At 38.6% G+C, this 22,451-nt stretch overlaps 1 protein-coding gene across 1 annotated transcript in view; it reads left to right on the top strand.

The window, feature by feature from the left end:
- LOC132399121 (NEDD4-like E3 ubiquitin-protein ligase WWP1) overlaps positions 1-22,451 on the top strand; it is a 152,128-nt gene that overhangs the window by 89,592 nt on the left and 40,085 nt on the right. The window contains exons 12-17 of the mRNA XM_059979121.1: positions 4,488-4,572; positions 5,301-5,429; positions 7,546-7,618; positions 7,806-7,877; positions 19,516-19,604; positions 21,762-21,921. Coding sequence (XP_059835104.1) covers positions 4,488-4,572; positions 5,301-5,429; positions 7,546-7,618; positions 7,806-7,877; positions 19,516-19,604; positions 21,762-21,921 — 608 coding nt within the window. The remainder of the gene's footprint in view (positions 1-4,487; positions 4,573-5,300; positions 5,430-7,545; positions 7,619-7,805; positions 7,878-19,515; positions 19,605-21,761; positions 21,922-22,451) is intronic.

Genomic DNA, 22,451 nt, shown 5'->3' with positions numbered 1-22,451 from the left:
ACACAAAAAAACATTATACTTGTTGATTTATTTATTGAGAAAGAATGATCCAATATTACACGTAATGCCATTTACAAAAGCTATTTCAAGTCAGGTAGTCCAATCCACGGGATGAGATTGAAGCTGTGGGTTGTAGGGGTGCCCTGCCCGATTTAAAAAAAGACATGCAAGGGCAGGTTACTGACAGAGCCTTTACTTCTCAAGAAAGATCTGTTTATATGCAACATGCCTCAATCAAAACAACTTTCAGAGGACCTTAGAAGAAGAATTGTAGAGATGCATTAAGCTGGAAAAGGCAACAAAAGCATTTCTGAGTGTTCATCAGTCTACAGTAAGAGAAATTATCTACAAGTGGAGGAAACTCAGTACTGTTGCCACACTACCTAGGACAGGGGTCAGCAACCTTTATCACTGAAAGAGCCACTTGGACCCGTTTCCCACAGAAAAGAAAACACTGGGAGCCGCAAAACCCGTTTGACATTTAAAATGAAATAACACTGCATACAACGTTTTTTTTGTCTTTATGCTATGTATAAACAAACTATAATGTGTTGCATTTATGAAATTGATGAACTCCTGCAGAGAAAACGAAATTACATTTCTGCATGCAACAAAAACATTTTGAACTCCGAAAAAAAGACGTTGGGTTGAAAGTTACTTTTAAGTAAAATACTCAATGTCTATTTGAGTCCTTCTTGTATTTATGAAAAACGCCGAACTTAAATTTTCCGCCAGCAGCAAACCAAAAATAACATCAGCCAGCTGTCAGCCTGAAAAATAAAAGGACTATTTCACTGAACAATGAAAAAATATGAATATACATAAAATAATAGGCAATTAAAATATTTATCATACTTGGTTAATGGGATTTCTGCTCCTGGACTTCAGCGCACAGCGTCTGCACATCAGGGCTGTATGACGTCACCTTCATCTTTACACAGGATCGCAAGCTGTCATCTGTGAGGCGTGCGCGATGTTTGTTTTTAATAAAGTTCATGTTGGAGAACACCTGCTCACATACATATGTGGATCCAAAGATCGACAGGACTCCAAGCGCATACTTTTTCATGTTTACATAAATGTCGGGGATAGCATTCCATGTTTCGAACACAAGTTTGTCCGGTTTTGGAAGGTTTTCAATATCACTCCATTTGTGATTCTGAGCAAGAACGGCCTTCTGACGGGCAACATCTTCAAGGTCTGCTGTCAAGCGTCTAAACTTGAACACCCATATGTCTTTGTCGGCTATGTCGGCCAGTTCCATCTCAAGATCAGGTTGACTCACACCTGCCAATGCAGTCGTATTCAGTAGGGAAGGATCGATGCTTAAGGGAGTGACCGGGAAGGATAATGTGTTTTTTTCCTCTCTGAACTCACAGAAGCGTTTCCCAAACGATGTTTGCATTGCGATGATTGCAGAATGTAAATACTCCGAAATTATCATGTCGTGACCTTGTTTGAACTCTCTCAAATTGGGGAAGTGAGACAAAGTGCCTTTCTGTAAATCTCTGGCAAGCAACGTCAACTTGCGCTCGAATGCCAAGACATCCTCCAACATGTGCAGGGCTGTGCGTCCTTTCCCCTGAAGAGCTGTGTTCAGCGTGTTCAGGTGCGCTGTCATGTCTACCATGAAGTGTAGCTTTTCCAGCCACTCTGGCTGTTCCAGCTCAGGAAAGGTGAGCCCTTTGCTGCCCAGGAAAGTTTTCACTTCTTCCAGACACGCGACAAAGCGTTTCAGCACCTCCCCTTTGGACAGCCACCGGACTTTGTTGTGCAGCAGGAGATCAGAATATGCGCTTTCCAGCTCGTCCAGTAACAAACGGAATTGACGGTGATTTAAACTTTTTGCCATTATTTTATTGACAATCTGAATGACAACATCCATTACTTCTGTGCATTCCGGAGGAAATGTTTGAGCGCACAGTGCCTCTTGGTGCAAGATGCAGTGAAAAGTCAGCAGCTTTCTGTCCAGCGACTTCTGCAGTAAAGCCACAAATCCCTTGTGCGTTCCCGTCATATTCGGTGCCCCATCAGTAGCTACTGACACCAGATGGGTGGTCTTTATTCCTTTGGCTCTTAAACAATTCAAGACAGCCTCACAGATGTCCTCCCCCCGTGTTTGGTCTTTTAGAGGTATCAACTCAATCAGTTCTTCCTGTGGCCCGGCAGAGTTTACATACCGGCAGAACAACGCTATTTGTTCAATATCACCTTTGTCTTTAGACTCGTCACAGGCAATCGAGTAGGCCACAGCTGAATTGATGTCTTTAATTTGCTGTCTTGTGATGTCTTCTGCCATTTTTATGGTTCTGTCTTTGACAGTCTTTGCAGAGAGGGGCATATCCCTGATTTTCTGCACAATTTCACTCTTGTTTTTAAAGTCCGTGAATAGATGTTCTGAAATCTTAATGAAAGATTCTTTTATATATTCACCATCTGTAAACTGCTTCCTGTGCCTGACTATTTCCTGAGCGGCAATATAACTGGCGTATGTCGTTGATTTTCCAGACTTCATCCATTTCTGGAAATGATTTTTGCTCAGATCAACCTTCCGCATCAGTTCCGAAACGGCTTTTTTTCTCTCATCTCCATCCGGATATTTTTGAGCAAAGGCTGCGTGTTTATTCTGGAAATGCCTTGCGACATTTGACTTTTTGTTGTTTGCTAGTTTCTCATTGCATATTAAGCATACCGGTAAACCAGTCTCGTCAACAGTGAAAGCAAATGAATCTGTCCACGTATCATTAAACGTTCTGTTTTCTTCAGTCACTTTTCTTTTTTTAGAATTCTCCATAGTTGGCTTACCTTGGATCGAAAAATTAAAGAAATCGCGCACTGGCGGGTGTCAGGTATTGGCAGTGGTGACGTATATTAATAGCGATAAAAACACGTTGTAGCGGTGTGCTCACGCAGTCAGTAAACTGCAGTCGAATAACTTTATTCGAACTAAACAGCCTTGCTTTTAAGCCTCCCTCAACCCAGCCCCCATGGACGCAGATGCTGCAAAAGACGCGTACTCACAAACCCCCGTAGGCTATCTCCCTTAGCCGGAATGCTGGCTAATTGTGAGCCGTTTCGGATGTGCCAGGAAATGTGTCGCCACACTTAGATTGTACAAGATCACCATAATCTTCAAATTTAGAATTACATTTCAAAAGCTAACAAACTAACATAAAATACATTTTAATTAAATACTGACCAATTATTTCCCAAAGCCACAGGGAGCCGCAGCACAGAGGTGAAAGAGCCACAAATGGCTCGGGAGCCGCAGGTTGCCGACCCCCGACCTAGGAGTTGGCATCCTTCAAAGATCATACCAAGAGCACAACATGCAATGCTGAAGTAAGTGAAAAAAAGCCCAAGGGTAACAGCGAAAGACCTGCTGAAATCTGTAGAACTTGCTAACTTCTCTGTTTATGTGTCCCCTATAAGAAAAACACTGGACAAGAATAGTGTTCATGGAAGGATACAGAGGAAACCACTGTGCTCCAAAAAATATTGCTGCACGTCTCACATTTGTGAAAGATTACTTGGATGTTCAACAATGCTTCTGGGACAATGTCCTGCAAACAGATGAGACAAAAGTTGAACTTTTTGGTAAAGATGTACATTGTTCAGAGGAAAAAAGATACTGCACACCAACACCAAAACCTTGTCCCAACTGTGAAGCATGGTGAAAGTAGCATCATAGTTTGGAGCCGCTTTGCTGCCTCAGGGCCTTGGCAGCTTGCAATTGTTGAGGGAACAATGAATTCAAAATTGTATCAAGAGATTTTATAGGAGAATGTCAGGGTTGCATTCTGTCACCTGAAGCTTAATAGAAGTTGAGTAATGCAACAAAACAATGATCCAAAACACAAGAGGAAATCAACAACAGAATGGTTTAAAAAGATAGAAAGTCATGTTTTGGAATGGCCAAGTCAAAGTCCAGACCTTAATCCTAGAGAAATGTGGAAGGACCTGAAGCAAGCAGTTCATGCACACAAGGCCACCAGCGCCCCAGAGTTGAAGCAGTTTTGTAAGGAGGAATTGTCTAAAATTCAACCAAGCTGATGTGCAGGACTGATCAACAATTACCGGAAATGTTTGCTGTACAAGGGGTCACACCAGTTACTGAAAGCAAAGGTTCACATCCTTTTTCCAACAAATACATGTAATATTGGATTATTTTTCTCAATAGATAAATGAACAAGTATAATGGTTTTGTTATTTATTTAATTGGATTCTCTATCTAGTCTTAGGAATGCATGAAGTTCTGATAACATTTTAGGTCATACTTAAGCAGAAATAGAGAAAATTCTACAGGATTAACAAACTTTCTAGTAGCACTATAAATAAGTGTGTGTGTGTGTGTGTGTATATATAAGTGTAACAGAAATTGCCAAACTATACAAAATCCAATATTCTGTCCCCCATGCCTACCCACATGTATCATTTTCATGAAACTGAAATAATGAAAGACAGTCTTTATTTTCTGTCTACAACAGAAAGGAGGGTGGATGCAAATGATAGAGTTTACTTCGTGAATCATAATACCAAGACCACTCAGTGGGAGGATCCAAGAACGCAGGGGTAAGAAGATCTGTGGATTCCTTAAGCTCAATTGAAACAATATACTCAGTATTTTTTATGAATCCTATATGCTATATTGGAGACATTTGGATGTTATTTGAATATTTCAAGAGTGGGATTCTGTTCTCAACTTTAAAAAGTATGCTTTTAGAGTGAATTAATGTATCCCACTAAACAATCATAAAAAATGAGATAACTAGCTGAGTTCATGTGGTTGATTGTCCTGGGATAATTGGTAGGGATACGTAAGTGAATTTATTGGTATTAAATTTTTGGTAGTAATTACAGAAGAATCTCAAAGCCTATATACGTTTTGCTGTCAATATTTTGAAATGTATAAATGAATTTTTCAACATAAAATTGCATGTGAGCTAGAGCATTATAGGAGACATTACTTGCTGCTCAGTCTCTTGAGTTGAAGTTTAATTATGCAAAATAGCCTGACTCAGATTGTTGAAAGCAAGAACTGATTGAAAAAAAGAATATTTGTGAGAAAGAGACTTGTGAAATGTAATGAGGCATGTATATGTTTAAAGGAGAAATGTATTGTAAAAATAGCTCAACTTAAAGGTTGTAAGACAAATTAGGCTGTGTCGCTTCCATGTTTGTTTATCATAAAAAGCAATATGCCATGTTATATATTTAATATCGTGTTTTTATTTTATACTAACCTTTGTACACATGTTTCCACTTTAATTCCATATTTCTTTGCTACTTCAAATGTACAGATTGCAAAATGAAGATCCACTTCCAGAAGGCTGGGAAATTCGATATACAAGGGAAGGTGTCCGTTATTTTGTTGATCACAATACACGAACAACTACCTTTCAAGACCCTCGGACAGGGAAATCGTCAGTGTAAGTTTTATTCTTGAACAAAGATTCAAGATTCAACATCGTTAAATGTCATTTCCATTACACAAATATAAAGACGAATGAAATATAGTAGATCCTGGTTAATTGGGATACATCGAGCAGCAGTATATTTTGACCCAGTTTGTCCGAATTAGCTGAAGTTTCATGGAAATAGTTAAAGAGGTATAAAAAGACAAACTGAGTAAAAATTATGTATTTAAATGAAATACAGAACAAATTAGAACACTATCAATACTACTACAGCACTATAAATCTGTGGATTAGTTTCAAATAGTTATCTGCAAAGGAATTCATCCAGTATATGCTGCCAAGTTCACTAAATGAACAAAAGGAGTGCAGATAATGGATTCCTTCATGCAATGCTTTCAATGATTGCAATCTCCAAATCTTTATTTTCATTGTATTGTTCAAGGTGATTGCCAGTGCCTTCAAATCCTTTGTAGTTCGTTACTTGTTGAAGTAGTGAAATCATTTCATTTTTGCTCAACAATTTCAGGCATCTCCTCGCCTGAATGCTTGCAACCACAGTGAGAAAAATAGTACTGAATTGCCTTATTATTCATTTCTTGTCAGCTATCTGTGACAAAAATTACTGCTTTGTGAACGTAAACGCATAGAACTGATGCTATATAAAAATTGTTTGCTCTGAGCATGGTGTAGTATCTTAACAATCACACAAGCACACGTGACTGATGCCAGTTAGAAACTGTTCAGAAATGGTCTCCTGTTCCAATTAAGCAGCATAGGTTAAATAAACAAAGGGAATCCTGGCTATTTTCTTGATTAGTCTTGTTCGTTAAGAGTTATCTCAAATAAACAGCTGTCCCGATTAACCGATATCCTAGTTGACTGGAATCCACTGTAATTGTTACTCAGCATCCAATGCAGCACCAAAAAAAAACTACATTAAGGTAAAGGATACAATAAATAATAAAAAGCAATATAAATATGTAAGCTAGCTTATATACATGTGTCCATAAATTGATACTAGGCCCAAGAATGTTTGTACATAAGGTGTCTTATGTATTAAATAATTTATTAAATAATAAATTAGTGGTGGTTGGGTGTGTCAAGGGTTGGGTTAATGGGTGGGGGTCTGTATCAGCCGTGCTTGGAGAAAGTAACTGTTTGAGTGTGGTGGTCCTACATAGCCTTCTCCCTGTCCATGAGTAAGGTGGGTGGGATCATTCATGATGTTACTGACCTTTTTTCTGGCACCATTCTGAGTATACAGTATGTCCTTGCTGGGAAAAATATGAAAGAACAAAATAATTAATTAGTGTCCACTTTCCACTTAACACTTTTACCTCAATTTTTTTTCTTGTAGTTGGCAATTTTGCATGGTGAAATTTGTAGATCGTGTATAAAATTAAAATTTAATCCAAAATCCGAAGTTGATTTAATTGCACACAACTTAAACTTGAATCTATGCATTCAGAACTTTTCCCAAATCCAACTTGACTGTCACCGCATTCTTAATAATCTTGAGTGTACTGTTGATTTGAGGATGAAATGCCAAATAAATGCAATTCATCTCCAAGCTCAACTTTCCACATGTAACTTTCTTGCTAGGCAAATCATCTTGACATATATAAAATACTGAACTGCCCTAACATGGATCACCATGTGCTAATTCATATGTTTTATCACAGTGTAGATGCAACTCAAATGCAAATAGGATTATTTGCAAATGATAAATCAAAATATGCATCTAGCCTAACCCAAGCTCAGTGTGTATAGCCAATTCTTTATGGGCTTTAGTCAGGTAGCCAATCTCAAACCTGATGGGTTAAAAGGTGGTGTTTAATCTGATGATACTATTCAGAATTTTAGCATGATGCAGTATGTTTTGGTGCAAGGAGAATATTTAGTATAATATAAATACTTGCTTCAGTGATGGTATTTTAAATAATCAAAACTGTCATAGTAGAAAAAGCATAAGATATCTTGGAGGTATTGCCATATTATGTTGTGTATTCTTAAAATTTGTTGCTCAAGATCAACATTAACATTTTTCAGGATATCTCAAAGAACGTCACAAAATTCATCATTGCTACTTGCCTTTGTCTTGCAAGTAAAATGTAACTTATTTCCACAGTGCAAAGGGCCCACAAATTGCATATGAACGTAGCTTTCGGTGGAAGTTAGCACACTTCCGGTATTTGTGCCAGGTAAATTTACATTTTATTTTCTTCAGAACTAGCTTCCTTTTATTCATTTTAAATAGTTAAGAAATATGTAATAATTAAACGTGACAAAAATAGTTAATGTAAATTTTTGCACTTAAAATACTGAAGTCCCAGTTTTTATTATTCTACGAGATACTGTTAGGTAACACAATTAAATTTGTTCTTGCAGTCTAACGCATTGCCCAGTCATGTAAAGATCACAGTGTCTAGGCAGACCTTGTTTGAAGATTCCTTTCAACAAGTAAGTTTTTTTAAATTTGTACTGGAAACTGAAATAGTGATGTATTAGAAGATTATAATTTGTAGCTAAAATTACACAATATTTTAATGAAAACAAATGCTTTCTCTAAACATGAAACCAATATAATATAAAAATTCCTTAATATAAATGTAGATTTATCTTTATATCTTAGGGATGATGGAAGGCCTTTAAGCAAGCTACAAAAGTAACTTGCTTCTTGTATAGCACTGCTGTCACTGTTCCTCAAAAACAAGAAACAAAAAACATGTAATCAGAATTCTATTCAGTTGTGAGAAATTAATCCACATAAAAATACAGTTACGCAAATTATTATTTTTTTTCCTGGAGTGAAGCATTTCATGCCAGAAATATGACCAGATATTTCTGTGCATGAGCAGACCCTGGTATGACATCATTCCCCATGCAATGCTGTTTTCAGATTTTTACTGGGACACTTGATATCAGTAAAATACACTGGCTGTATTTCTACTCCTGGCACATTTGCAGAAACAGGACTACAGCACCAGTGGTGAACACTGAATGTATTGTCAAACAAGGTAGAGGAGTGCTTACAGGACTTCTTTGAATCAATGGACTGGACCATATTCAGGGATTTACCTTTGGATCTGAATTAATATGCCATGGCTGTTGCCACTTTCACAAAGAGACCTGCATGATTGTGTGCCTTTGAGAACTTACTGAGTTTTCCTAACCCAGAAGCCCTGGATGAGCTAAGAAATTCACAGACTCGTGAGGGCTAGAACTGTGATATTCAGATAGTGATCCAGAATCTTATAAAAATCCAGGTATGACTTACAAAAGAGAGACCAAAAAGGCAATTCTGTTTGAAATTGGAGACACAATTGGATGCTCAACGGTCGTGGCAGAGTTTGAATGCCATTACTTCTATACTGCAAAACCTAACAGTATATATTGCATTGATACTTCATTCCCTGATGAGCTCAATGCCTTTTATGCATGCTTTGAAAGGGACAATGACACTACACCTGTTCAAATCCTACAGTATTCTAGTGCCCCTGAGGTCCTAGTCTTGGAGGTCAATGTCAGAACATTTTTCAAGATGGTGAATCCTTGCAAGCAGTTAGGCCCCAAAGGTGTATCTGGCCAGGTACTGAAAACCTGGGCCAACCAGCTGGCTGGAGAGTTCAAAGACATCTTCAACCTTTCACTGCTGTAGTCTGAGTTATCTTTCTGCTTCAAAAGGTTAGCAATCACACTGGTGTCAATGAAAATCAAGGTGAGCTACCTCATTGACTATTGACCATTATGAAGTATTTTGAGATGTTGATTCTGGCTAGAATTTACACGTGCTTGAGCAAGGACTTGAATATGATGTAACTTACCTACTGCTGTAATTGGATCCCTGACTTCCTCATCAGGAGGCTACAGTCAGTACGTTTCCTCCTCCCAGGTGATCAACACAGAATACGTTATTAGCCTTGTGCTCTACTCTTTCTACACTCACGACTGTGTGGCTAAGCACAACTCAAACACTATTTCTAAATTTACAGATGACACCACTGTTGATAAAATCTCAGATGGCAATGAGTATACGCACATGAGTGAGAATGGTTGATTGGTGTTGCAACTAAAACATTGCATTCATTGTCAGCAAAACCAACGAATCTATTGGGTGTCTAAGGAAGGGAAGTTGTGATAGCCCCACAAGCCCTCATAGGGGTCAAGGGTTGGCATTTGAAAGGGTGAGCAGCTTCGAATTCCTTGGCATTAATATCTCAGATGTTGAGATTTTTTTTTCTTTTTACCTGATTTTGAATTTGAAGAGTGTATAAGACCTGTCCACTTGCATCCAATGCCTTGGGCCTCACGTGAAAATAGAGTGTGCAGTAGCGAGAGGTCCATAACCAAAACAGTCATTGATACCTTACTGATGGGAGTTCTATATTTCTTCGAGTGGATGTTCTAGGCCATTATTCAGAATCACAATCAGGTTTAATATCCCCAGTATATGTCATGAAATTTGTTGACATTGTGGAGGTAGTACAATGATAATACAAAAAAAAGTAAATCAATTACAGTCAATATATATGTATGTTAAATCGTGATGTATGTTAAAAGTGCGGTAGTGCTCATGGGTTCTGTGTCCATTTGGGTCATGGTGTTGGATGTACAAGTTAAGAAACAGTGTAGGTGTACATTTAGGAGCAAAGTTCAAAGTAAATTTATTATCCTGTTGTGTGCATACATCTACTGATGCTTCTGGACACAACATCAATGATGTTCCTGGAATCATCGGGTGTTTTGGGTGTTTCAACATCATATGCCCTTCTCCAGGTGACCCAGCCAGGGCTGATCAGACCCCAGCTTGTGTCCAGATGGCTAACTGCACATGACTCCATGGCTCCCCTCTCTTGAGCCACAGCCACCTTGAGGCCCTCTCTGCCGCATCAGTGGTACTGCAGATGGCTCTCTTCCTCTCTCCCTCGATGCCCAAATTATATACATTCAATTTCTTGCAGGCATTTACAGGAAAAATGAAATATAGTAGAATTTTACAAAAAAAATACATAAAGACTGAAAAACAACCAATGTGAAAAAGATGACAAACTGTGCAAATAAAAATAATACTGAGAACATGAATGGTAAAATACTCTTGAAAGTGAATCTGTAGGTCAGAGGATCAATTTAAAGTTGTGGTAAAGGAAGTTTATCCACACTGGTTCAGGAACCTGATGGTTGTAGGCAATTAGCGAGCTTAAGGTAATAGAATCCTTAGGAACCAGTGATCACAATATGATTGAGTTCAACTTGAAATTTGATAGGGAGGAAGTAAAGTCTGATGTAGCAATATTTCACTGGAGTAAGGAAAATGATAGTGGTATGAAAGAGGAGTTGGCCAAAGTAAATTGGAAGGAGCTGCTGGCAGGGATGTCAGCAGAGCAACAATGGCATGCATTTCTGGGGGAAAATGAGGAAGATGCTGGACATAAATATTCCAAAAATGAGGAAACACTCAAATGGTAAAATAATACAACCATGGCTGACAAGGGAAGTCAAAGCTATTGTAAAAGCAATAGAGGATAGGGAAGTTTTTAAAAATCCTACAGAGCGCAACCAAAAAAAATCACTAGAGGGAAAAAGTGAAATATGAGAGCAAGCTAGCAAATGATATCAAAGTGGATAGTAAAAGTTTCTTCAAGTATGATAAAAATAAAAGAGAAATGAGAGTGGATAGAGGACTGCTAGAAAATGAGGCAGAAGAAATAATTGTGGGGGACAAGGAGTTGGCTGGTGAACTAAATGAGTATTTTGCATTAGTCTTCACTGTGTAAGACACTTGCAGTATGCCTGATGTTGTAGTGTGTGAAGGAAGAGAAGTGGGTGCAATTACTATTACAAGAGAAAAGGTGCTCAAAAAACTGAAAGACCTAACGGTACGTAAGTCACTCGAGCCAGATGAACTACATCCTAGGGTTCAGAAAGACGTAGTATTAGAGATTGTGGTGGCATTAGAGATGATCTTTTGAAAATCATTGGGCACTGGTATGGTGCCAGAGGACTGAAAGATTGCAAATGTCACTCCACTCTTTAAGAAAGGAGTTAGCCTGATATCAGTGGTTAGGAAGATGTTAGAGTCAATTGTTAAGGATGTGGTGATGGAGTACTTGGTGACAGTGGACAAGATGGCACAAAGTCAGCATAATTTCCCTCAGGAAAAATCCTGCCTGACAAACCTGTTGGAATTCTTTGAGGAGTTTACAAGTAGGATAGATAAAGAGGATGTAGTGGATGTTGTATATTTGGACTTGCAGAAGCCGCACATGAGGCTGCTTACCAAGTTAAGAGCCCATAGTATCACAGGAAAGTTACTAACATTAGAACATTGGCTGATTGGTAGGAGGCAGCGAGTGGGAATAAAAGGATCCTTTTCTGGTTGGCTGCTAGTGACTAATGGTGTTCCACAGGGGTCGGTGTTGGGACCACTTTTTATGCTGTATATAAATGATTTAGATGATGGAATAGATGGCTTTGTTGCCAAGTTTGCAGATGATACAAAGATTGGTGGAGGGGCAGGTAGTGTTGAGGAAACAGGCAGGATGCAGAAGGACTAAGACTGATTAGGAGAATAGGCAAGGAAGTGGCAAATGAAATACAATGTTGGAACATGTATGGTCATGCATTTTGGTAGTAGAAATAAATGTGCGGACTATTTTCTAAACAGGGAGAATATCCAGGAATCTGAATACAGAGTGACTTGGGAGTCCTTGTGCAGAACACCCTGAAGGTTAACTTGCAGGTTGAGTTGGTGGTGAGGAAGGCAAATGCCATGTTAGCATTCATTTCAAGAGGTCTAGAATACAAGAGCAAGGATGTCATGCTGAGGCTTTATAAGGCACTGGTGAGGCATTGTGACCAGTTTTGGGCCCCTCATCTTAGAAAAGATGTGCTGGCATTGGAGAGGATCTAGAGGAGGCTCACAAGCAATGTTCCCTCTAATTTTTAGTAGTCAGTGTGTGCAAAAATCTTATGTTGTGCACATTTTTCTCCTGTCAAAAGTATGTGCACACTGAATACACACATGGCACAATTTATGTAAATACTTGACATAAAACTGCACAGAATAACAACAAAATAACATACATATTTAAGTCACTCAGTTATTTGTTCTCTCTCCTGTCTTTGGCATTTAGCCATTCTTTGTAAAGTCTATCTAGACTAATAGAACTTCCATCCAATTGATAGCTTTTGATAGCAGTATCCCAGATACTGCTTTCTTGTTAATTTTGCCTCGCGCAGAATGAAATGAATCAATCAATCGGTGTCAGGCCACTCTTGCAGAATCTTGCGTAGTGCAGCCAGTTCATCAAAAACATCACTTAAAACCTGTAAAGCTACTTTGTATGTGATGTTTATCGATTTCTTGTGTCAGTATGTAGCCACAGGGTCATTTGACTGATCTTCAAAGTATGTGATCAGTGCCTCATAATTTTTTATTCTTGCCTGCAATGCAATGTGTCTAGATAACTATCTGACTTCATTAAGTGGTCTGAAAGCAACAGCTTCATTTTCAGAGGCTTCTGCAATTTCTTTAAATTTGCATCTTTTAACTGCAGATCGAGAAAACATTGTATAGGTTGTTCTCATCAACGTTTCAATGTCTCTGATTAACTTGACTTCTTTCCATGCATCACAAATCCCCAGTTCTTCACAGTGTGCTACACAGTGTTGCTGAACTAAGTGTGGAATGTCCTGTTTAAGTCTTGCTGCAACAGCATTAACTCTGCCCAACATTACCGACACTCCATCAGACGTAAATATCACCGTTTTATGGAGGTCAAGTTTCTTCTCTTCATAAAACTGCTTGATCGCTGAAACAATAGAAGAAGCATCACATGCCTGCAGCGAACTATTCCGCCAAAAAACGTTTTATAAACAGTACAATCTTTAGATCTGAATTTGAAGTACAGATGAGACATTTGTTGACAGATATGTCTGTGGTTTCATCAACTGCTAACGTGTGAAAATCTGCTGATGCTATTTCTGCAAACACGTCTTTCTGAATAATATAGTTGATAGTCTCCAGAATTTCGAACGCATAATTTTTGCTTTGCCAGCTGTTTAGGAGTTGAACATACTTTTCCATATATTCATTAATGCATTGAATTGAATGTAAAGAGTTATTCATTCTAACAGCTAACAATGCACTGTCGATAAGAACTTTGATCTCCTTTGGGTTTGTTTGTTTTCGCTCTTGCTCATCTGCACTCAACCATAACATGCGTAGCACTCCTGTAACAGGTAATTTTGCAGTTCTTTTGTGCTTCACGCCCTTCGCTTCTTTTGAATTCAACATAGTGAATCAATATTTTTTTCAATAAAAACTTAGTAAGCTATCTACAGGACAGATCTTTGTAAACTTTACGATATGAACACTGTCCGCCAAAGATGGCTGCCACCATGATGCAGCTATACAAACCAGAACAGGAAAGGTGAGGTGACGTAAATTAGTGACATGCACTGTGGTATTTGAAAAACTGACTAGTTAACAGAAACATTTAGCTAAAAGATTATTTTCAATAAGTATAATTATTAATTACTACATTACTTTAGGAAACTAACCTTTTGTGTGCACATTAAATTCCTTTGTGGGCTGGTTGACAAATGTGTGCGCGCGCGCGCACATGCACAGCTTAGAGGGAACATAGTTCACGAAGATGATTCCAGGAATGAAAAGGTTATCATACGAGGAATGTTTGATGGCTCTGGGTCTGTACTCCCTGGAATTCAGAAGAATGAGGGGAGGGATCTCATTGAAACCTTTCGAATGTTGAAAGACCTAGACAGAGTGGAAGTGGAAAGGATGAGAAAGTCTAGGACAAGAGGGCACAGCCTCCAGATTGAGGGCCGCCCTTTCAAAACAGACGTGTGGAGAAAGTTCTTTTGCCAAAGAGTGGTGAATTTGTGGAATTCATTGCCACATGCAGCTTGGAGGCCAGGTCGTTGGGTGTATTTAATGCAGAGATTGATAGGTTCTTGATTGGACATGACATCAAAGGTTACGGGGAGAAAGCCGGGAATTGGGGTTGAGGAGGAGATGAGGCAAAAGGATCAGCCATGAAGCAGACTTGATGGGCCATATGGCCTAATTCTGCTCCTGTGTCTTATGACTGTATCTGAATCTGTGGTGTAAGATGTAAAACTTCTGTGCCTCCTGCCTGATGGTAGTAGCAAGAAGATGGCATTGCCTGGATGGTGGATGATGCCTTGGATGGATATTGAGGTTGGGTGGGACTACAACCAGAGGCCATCGGTTAAGAGTGAAAGGTGAGAAGTTTAAGAGGGACACAAGGGGAAACTTCTTCACTCAGAGGGTCATGAGGGTGTGAATGAGTTGCCATTAGAAGTGTTGCATGTGAGCTTGATTTTAATGTTTAAGAGAAGTTTGGATATATACATGGATAGTAGAAATATGGAGGGCTATATTCCTAGTGCAGGCAAATGAGAGTAGGCAGTTTAAATGGTTTTGGCATGGACTAGATGGGCCAAAGGGCCTGTTTCTGTGCTAATTTCACAGACTAGTTTGTTGTGGCAGTACTGAATGTAAATCAGGGGTTCCCAACCTTATTTATACCATGGACCCCTGCCATTAACCGAGTGGTCAATGGACCCCACTTTGGGTACCCCTGATGTAAGTGTACTAAATATTGGGGAGGGGCTTGCCTGTGATGGACTGGACTGTATCCACAACTTTCTGTAGCCTTTTCAGTTCCTGTAGTGTTTTCATACCAGACCATTAACGCAACTATTTCGATACTCTCCACTATGCGCCTATAGAAGTTTGTCAAAGTTTTTGGTGGACATGCTGAATCTAAGCAAACTTTAACAAAATAGAGGCTCTATCATGCCTTCTTTGTGATGATACTTATGTGCTGGTCCCAGGACAGATTCTCTGATATGTTAACACCAATGGATGTAAAGCTATAGACTCTTTTCACCTTTGTTCCTCCAGTGAGGACTGGCTCGTGGAATTCTGGTGTCTTCCTCCTGTAGTCCGTAATCTGTAATCGTTTTTTTTTTGGTTTTGCTGATGTTGATTGGCTGTTAATTGGGGAGGGATTTGCCAGGTGAAAGTTAATCTGATAATTGTGAGGTGATGCATTATTTTGGGGATTTAATTAGGGTTGGATGTGCATAGTGGGGAAAGAGAATAGGGAGCAACATGAAGAGAAATCTTTTTATGCAACATATGATTAGAATCTGGAGGTGTGGTGGAGGCAGGTTTCATCGTGGCTTTCATAAGAGAATTGGTTTAATATTTGGCAGATGAACTGTGCAAGGCTACAGAGATGATGAGTAAAACCAATAAGTTGTTCTGGTACGCAGATGACCACTCTATCTATCACTCTATCACTGTAGTTAAAGTATTTCAGTCTTGACAACATCCTCACAAGTTGCATCTGCACTTTCTCCGTTCAATTACTTATTGTTAGTATGTGAAAAGAATTTTTCAAAAGCGCAGATGCTGGAAATCTGAAATAAAAGCAGAAAATGCTAGAAACACAAGAAAAACCAGATCCAGAAAATGCTGGAAACGCTCAGCAAGTTATGAAAAGCTATCACACAAGCGTATGTGTAAAAGAAAGAGATGAGGTAGTTAGAACAAGAGAAAGAATGAAGTAGACTGCTTGAATCAGCAAGTCAGACAACATTTTTTATATACTATTATCATTCTGGTTTATGAGCTTTCGTCACAGTTGGGAAAGTGAGGTAAGGGCTGTGTTTAAATAGTATGGACAGGAACGGGTGCAGAGAAAGGGGATGCCTTTTTTGAAATCAAGAAAGAGTTTTCCAGCTCAGAATCAGAATTAGGTTTATTATCACTGGCATGTGACGTGAAATTTGTTAATTTAGCAGCAGCGGTTCAATGCAATACATAATCTAGCAGAGAGAAAATAATATCTAAAATAAACATAATAAATAAACAAGTAAATCAATTATATATATATTGAATAGATTATGAAAAAATGTGCAAACAGTAAATACTGTATATTAAAAAAAGTGAGGTAGTGTCCACCTTCAATGTCCATTTAGGAGTCGTCATGGCAGAGGGGAAGAAGCCGTTCCTGAAACGCTGAGTGTGTGCCTTCACGCTTCTGTACCTCCTACCTGATGGTAACAGTGAGAAAAGGGCATGCCCTGGGTGCTGGAGGTCTTTAATAATGAACGCTCCCTTTCTGAGACACCACTCCCTGAAGATGTCCTCGGTACTTTGTAGGCTAGTGCGCAAGATGGAGCTGACTAGGTTTACAACCTTCTGCAGCTTCTTTTGGTCCCGTGCAGAAGCCCCTCCATTTCAGAATTTTCTGGTTAACAGATGTATGAGAACATTTTTATATACATTTTGGGAACTGGCCATTGCTGACTTGACCTTCCATCAGAACTGTCTGGTTCTGATGCAAACAGGAAAAGCTGATTGTTTTAAGATGTTGAGTGTTGAATACTGAAGGCTGCAACATATTAGGAGCACTGGCACTTGCTTGTTTCTTTAACCTTGTATCTGGGATGGGATATGGGCAGCAGAGAGTCACAGACAGTGGGCAAGAGACCAAGTTTTGAAGTAATTATATGTGGAGGTTATTATTTTTAAATTCAGAAGTAGACTTTATTCATTAAAAAAATACATATACAAAGGAAGAAATATTGTAGAAGTAATTTATGCATTCATTGTCAATATATTTAGTAGTGGATGTGGCTCCATAGGGTGATATTCCCTATTTGAATGGTTCCCATACACAACTCCACCCCTTCCTGTTTGGGTCTTTCCCCACAGAGCCTTAGTATTAGCTGCACTGAGTGTTAGTGCACCCCAATACATACTCTGCAGCCTGGATCAAGCCAGTCTGCAGCATTCCTTTACAGACGTCTCACTGTGCTAGAAGACCAGCGAGTTTCAAGAAGACAAAAGGGCATCCTTTGCTATTGATAGCCTTCCAGAGGCACTTGCTATCTGCTCAGTGTGTATCCCTGGAACAGGTTAGAGTCCTCTGTTGCACAACTGCTGGGGATGAACCAGCAAATGGACCCTTGCCTGCCTCCTTCTCCACACCCTCTTAGCAAATCTGCAATCTGCAAAGAAGTGGGTGACTGTTTCTTCCTCATTGTAGCCATCCTGAGGGTCGCATATATTGGAGAATAATATGTTTCCTGCACAGGAAGGCTCTGATTGTGGTGACCCTCCACTGCCAGTCAAGTGGGTCTTGGTGCTTGTTGGTCACATCTGGCAACAAGGCCTTCTACCAGATGGTTTGGACTGTTTGATTAGGGAATAAGCCTAAAGAATCCTTAGTGTACTTGTTCCACAGTGTCTCCAGGAGGTTCTACACTCTCCACTGCCTGATGGACTTGTGGTCAATGGTGTTTACTTGGAAGAATTCTTCCACAAATCTAGTCAAGTCACTTTTTATTGTCATTTCAACCATAACTGCTGGTACAATACACAGTAAAATCAAAACAATGTTCCTCCAGGACCATGGTGCTACATGAAACAACACAAAACTACAGTAGACTGCGTTAAACAACACAAAACTACATTAGGCTTCAGACGAAACATTTTGTGCACGAAACAGTGCACAAGACAGTACAATAATTAATAAGACAATAGGCCCAGTAAAGGGCAAATTACAGTTTATTAATGATGTAAGTGTAATGTAAATGCAAACAATGTTTTAGCAGGAGAGGTAGTGTGGCAATGTCCAGCAGGTTTGGATATTGGATGGCAGGCCAGGCCTCTTTCTCAAAACTAGGAACAGGTAGAACTTCACCATGTAGTGACACTTGCTGCCCACATACTTTGGTCCACACACATGAAGATGGTCATCAAGATGAGTGCAGCGTTTGGTACACTTTTGTCACTATTCTCTGGAGACTTGTGCATCTTGACCTATCGGACTCGTTTCACCTTGGACTCCCGGATAAACTAGAAGGCAACTCAGGTGACAACGGAGGCAGAGGAGCAGGGGACAGACCACACCTGTGCCAAGTACACCGACTCAGAGCATTTCGCTGCTGATGACCAAGTTCCTCCCAGTTATAGGCAGAGATGTTGTTTCTGGGGACCAGTTTTTGTTTAACCTTCCCAATCCATTCCAGCCAATCTGATCCATATGCCCAGTACCTTCAGATAGCCAGATCTGACAGTAAAGGAGACAGACAGGCCAGTTGCCAAAAAGCATGGTGTTGCTCATTATGCAGTTGGTCAACTCAAACTGGTTGTAGATACTAATCAGTCAGAGAACTGACCATGTATCTGAGGAGAAGACTGGTACATGGAGGTTTTAGCTTGTGTGCCTTCAATATTTGGCAGTGTCTTGTGCTCTTGCCCTTCCTGATAGATTATTTTTCCCACCCATTGATTTGGACTGTACTGTGGAAATCTGTGTAGAACAACTGGGACCAATTTCTGATTCCCTCTCCAAACCCATTTTGGAGACACGTCAATTTTGCACATGTGTGATATCTTGCTGGAAGTTTCCTGACTAAGCTGACTAATCACACATCCACACCTCTGTCTTGCACATAAATGGTGATACCCCTCAGGAGTGCAAGGCTGTCTAAGATTCCTTTGCCAAGTATAGCACAGGTTTTGTCAAGAGAGATCACCTGTACCGTATTTGACCTGGTTGGTAATGATCTTGAACATGTATTTATAATCCACATTCAAAAGTGCAATTGGTCTCCAATTCATGAAGTAGAATAGCTGAAAACAAAATAATTCATAAAAAAACAAGATTTGACTATGTAGAAACTAATGCAGCTTCTAAAGCTAATATGACATTGCTGATTAGAATTTTCTAGGAGATATTGAAACTTGTTAATGCAAGGGCTTTTTTGAATTATATTTACTGTACACCCTCTATTATAAAGGGGTGTGTAAGTAGTTGATGTTTGGATAAAAAATTTTCTTTAAGATATCAGAGATTGCCTAATGAATGATATGAAAGAATACTGTAATAGTTCCTGTTCAATGTGTATCGTTTTTATGTGCAATTAAGATTGAATTAAGTAGGAACAGACTGAGCATAAATTGCACAAGTTATTCCAACTGACTGTCAACTGCTATCAAACAGTTTCATGAAACTTCATTTTTTTTAAACAGATCATGGCCTTAAAACCATATGACCTTCGAAGGCGATTATATGTAATTTTCAGAGGAGAAGAAGGGCTGGATTATGGTGGTTTGGCCAGGTAATTACAGTAACAAATATTTGCAAATAGGGATTTATTTCCAGTGAAGGTCAGCAAAAAGTAATAATTATTGATTCTTTATGCATCTGAAGATCCTAAAAACCCCAACATATATTTGAACTAAGAGCAAAATAAATTGATTATATTTTTTAACCCAAAAAGAACAAAAAAGTAAGCTCATACTATACTGCAAATTAATCCTTTTCAAAATATGTTGATTTTCTTTTATTGAAAACTGATTTGGACTTCTGATTCTACTTTTTTTTAAGCATCCTACTATATGAAGGAATTTATGCTTCACTAGTTGTTTTGCTAATTATTTTAAATCTGTGAGATCTGATCCACTTGGCAGAGAAAATAGTTTCTTTCTATTTGACCCCTGATCAATTAAAATAACTTTACAGAGGGCCATTCCAGCAATTCTATTTTTTTCTCCTTAACTGGTGTATTTTATACTTAGTGACATCTTAGTAAACCTCTTATAGATCCTCTGCATTTCATAGAAGATAAACAGTACAGCACAGAAACAGGCTCTTCAGAACCTATTAAATTAGTAATCAGATGGCCAACTAAACTAATCCTCTTTGCCTACACAGTCCATATCCATCTCCTTTGAACTTGCCTCCTCTTACCTTTAAATGCATGCCCTCTGGTATTAAACATTTCAACCCTGGGAAAAGATACTGTCTTTTGTTTTAGGATATTGTCTTAATGTCTTTCAAAATCTGCAGTCAGAACTGTTTCAGCCGAGGCCTGACCATGGATGAACAAAGATATAGCACAATTGCTTAGATTTGTATTCATTCCCATAGTTACAAAGCTTAGTATCCTGAAGTCTCTTGCATATTGTGTTTTCTCTTCATGTTACTGGACTTGCTGTACTCAGTTTAAATTATTTACATATTGCAAGAAAAACAATGATCTTGATATTTGGCATTAAAAGGCCTTGTGGCAGAAATCTGTATCTTCGTCGTCACCCCTCACCTCCTATCTCTCAGGTAATTTTGTAGCTAAGTTGTCACCCTCCCTTAAGTGCCAACTTTGAGCTTGGTAATGCAAATACATTTCCAGGGTGCAGAAAGCTGAAGAGGAGGCAGCATCTTCTAACAGAGTGAAAAGATATAATGAGAGACCATAGAACCTGGTTAGTCTTACACAGAGTGAAGCAGATTCTGCCTGTCCTAAGTTAAGCACATCTCAGTTTAAGTAGGCATATGGCTTACCCTGCTCTGCCTAAAGCCATCCTTTAGCAGTCACCATTTTCACGCCATGCCATGGCCAATACATTGCTTCAGGAGTGCCAGGGCGAGACAGGGATTCACATTAATGTTCTTGCACCCAGATTCCCAGTGCAACAGCAGAAAGGAATTTGCAGCAGATTCTCAGGATAACAAGAGAGTAATGATTCACATTGGATTCTGCATTGCAAAGTGCAACCCCCTAGTCAGTATCTTTTTTGAACATATGGGTTGGAGGAGGGGTTGTATCTGTGAGGAAATGGACAGAAAGACTAGGAACATTTTAATAAATCACTATTCTACAAAGTAACACTAAACAAAATACAATGTACTTTGTTAATTTCCTTCTGAAGGTCCATATGTATAACATCAACCTGTCATTTTTCTTTGTCATTTAATCAGGTTGAATAACTTAATTGTCTTTTAATATTTCACTGTTGACTATCCTTTAAAAAAGTTTCTCCATGTGAGAAATAATTATGGCTTGTTTCAATGTGCTTTTTTAAAAAGATTTCCTACTACTAATATTAGACCAATATACTTGTAGCTGCAAAGAATATTTCTCTCTTCCTTTTGAGGGGTGATTTTATATTACTGGTGCTGTAGTCCACAGAAAGAACTTTATTATTATTCTATGAACAATATAGTTAAGCCTTTATCATATGGCAAGCATAGATAATTTCCATTTTATTTAAAGGTATTTACACTGCATTTTAAATGCAATAAATGTATTTAGCATGTCTGTTAATAATTTTATAATTAATTTGTTAATAATTATAACATTTTTAAGATAAATTTTAAGCTCTTATTGATCTCATGTGGAAAATCCATTTGAGCAATATTGGCAGGATATATGTTTTTAAATAATCCTACTTTGGATGGCAGTGATTAAAAGTGATGTTTAATTTTCTTTATGCAGAGAATGGTTCTTTCTACTGTCGCATGAAGTGTTAAATCCAATGTACTGTCTTTTTGAATATGCTGGAAAGAGTAACTATTGTTTGCAGATAAATCCAGCATCCACGATTAATCCAGATCACCTGTCCTATTTTTGTTTTATTGGACGATTTATTGCAATGGTGAGTACAAAATTCTTCAATCAGTTGAGCTATTATGCTGTAAAGCACAGAAGCGTTAATTAGTCACTTACTAAGTCTGTGTTCCTGAAAGACATCTTTTTGAAGGTGGAATAAATCTTTAATGATAGGTTATTTGAAGCATGATTTACATTGTACCATATGGTATTAACATCTAAATGCTGAATGGAAACTATTTCTCTGGGTAATTACATAAAAGGATAAAAAATCATAACCTATTTTGGGTTGATAGAATAAATACTGGGCCACTGCTAAGGAGTTATAGTCTTCCTTCTCTGCAGAAATTGAGCAATGTCAAATTGTGTTTTCGGAATAACAAAAGATTGAGCCATGAATAATGGTTTTGCATGCCCTCTACTGGGTAAATTGTGTGATAGCAGTGAGCTAGATTGCCAGTGGATTCAACAGCTTTTATGAGCAATGAAATAACAACACTTTGAATTTCAGGATGCAGGAACTTTCACTTCAGTATTTTTCCCAATTGATGATCCCAAAGCGTGTTATCATTGAAG

The sequence above is a fragment of the Hypanus sabinus genome, chromosome 1 (genome assembly GCF_030144855.1).
Source record: "Hypanus sabinus isolate sHypSab1 chromosome 1, sHypSab1.hap1, whole genome shotgun sequence".
NCBI lineage: Eukaryota > Metazoa > Chordata > Chondrichthyes > Myliobatiformes > Dasyatidae > Hypanus > Hypanus sabinus.
The sequence above is the reverse complement of the archived record's forward strand: the minus strand, read 5'-3'. Positions and strand labels throughout refer to the sequence as shown.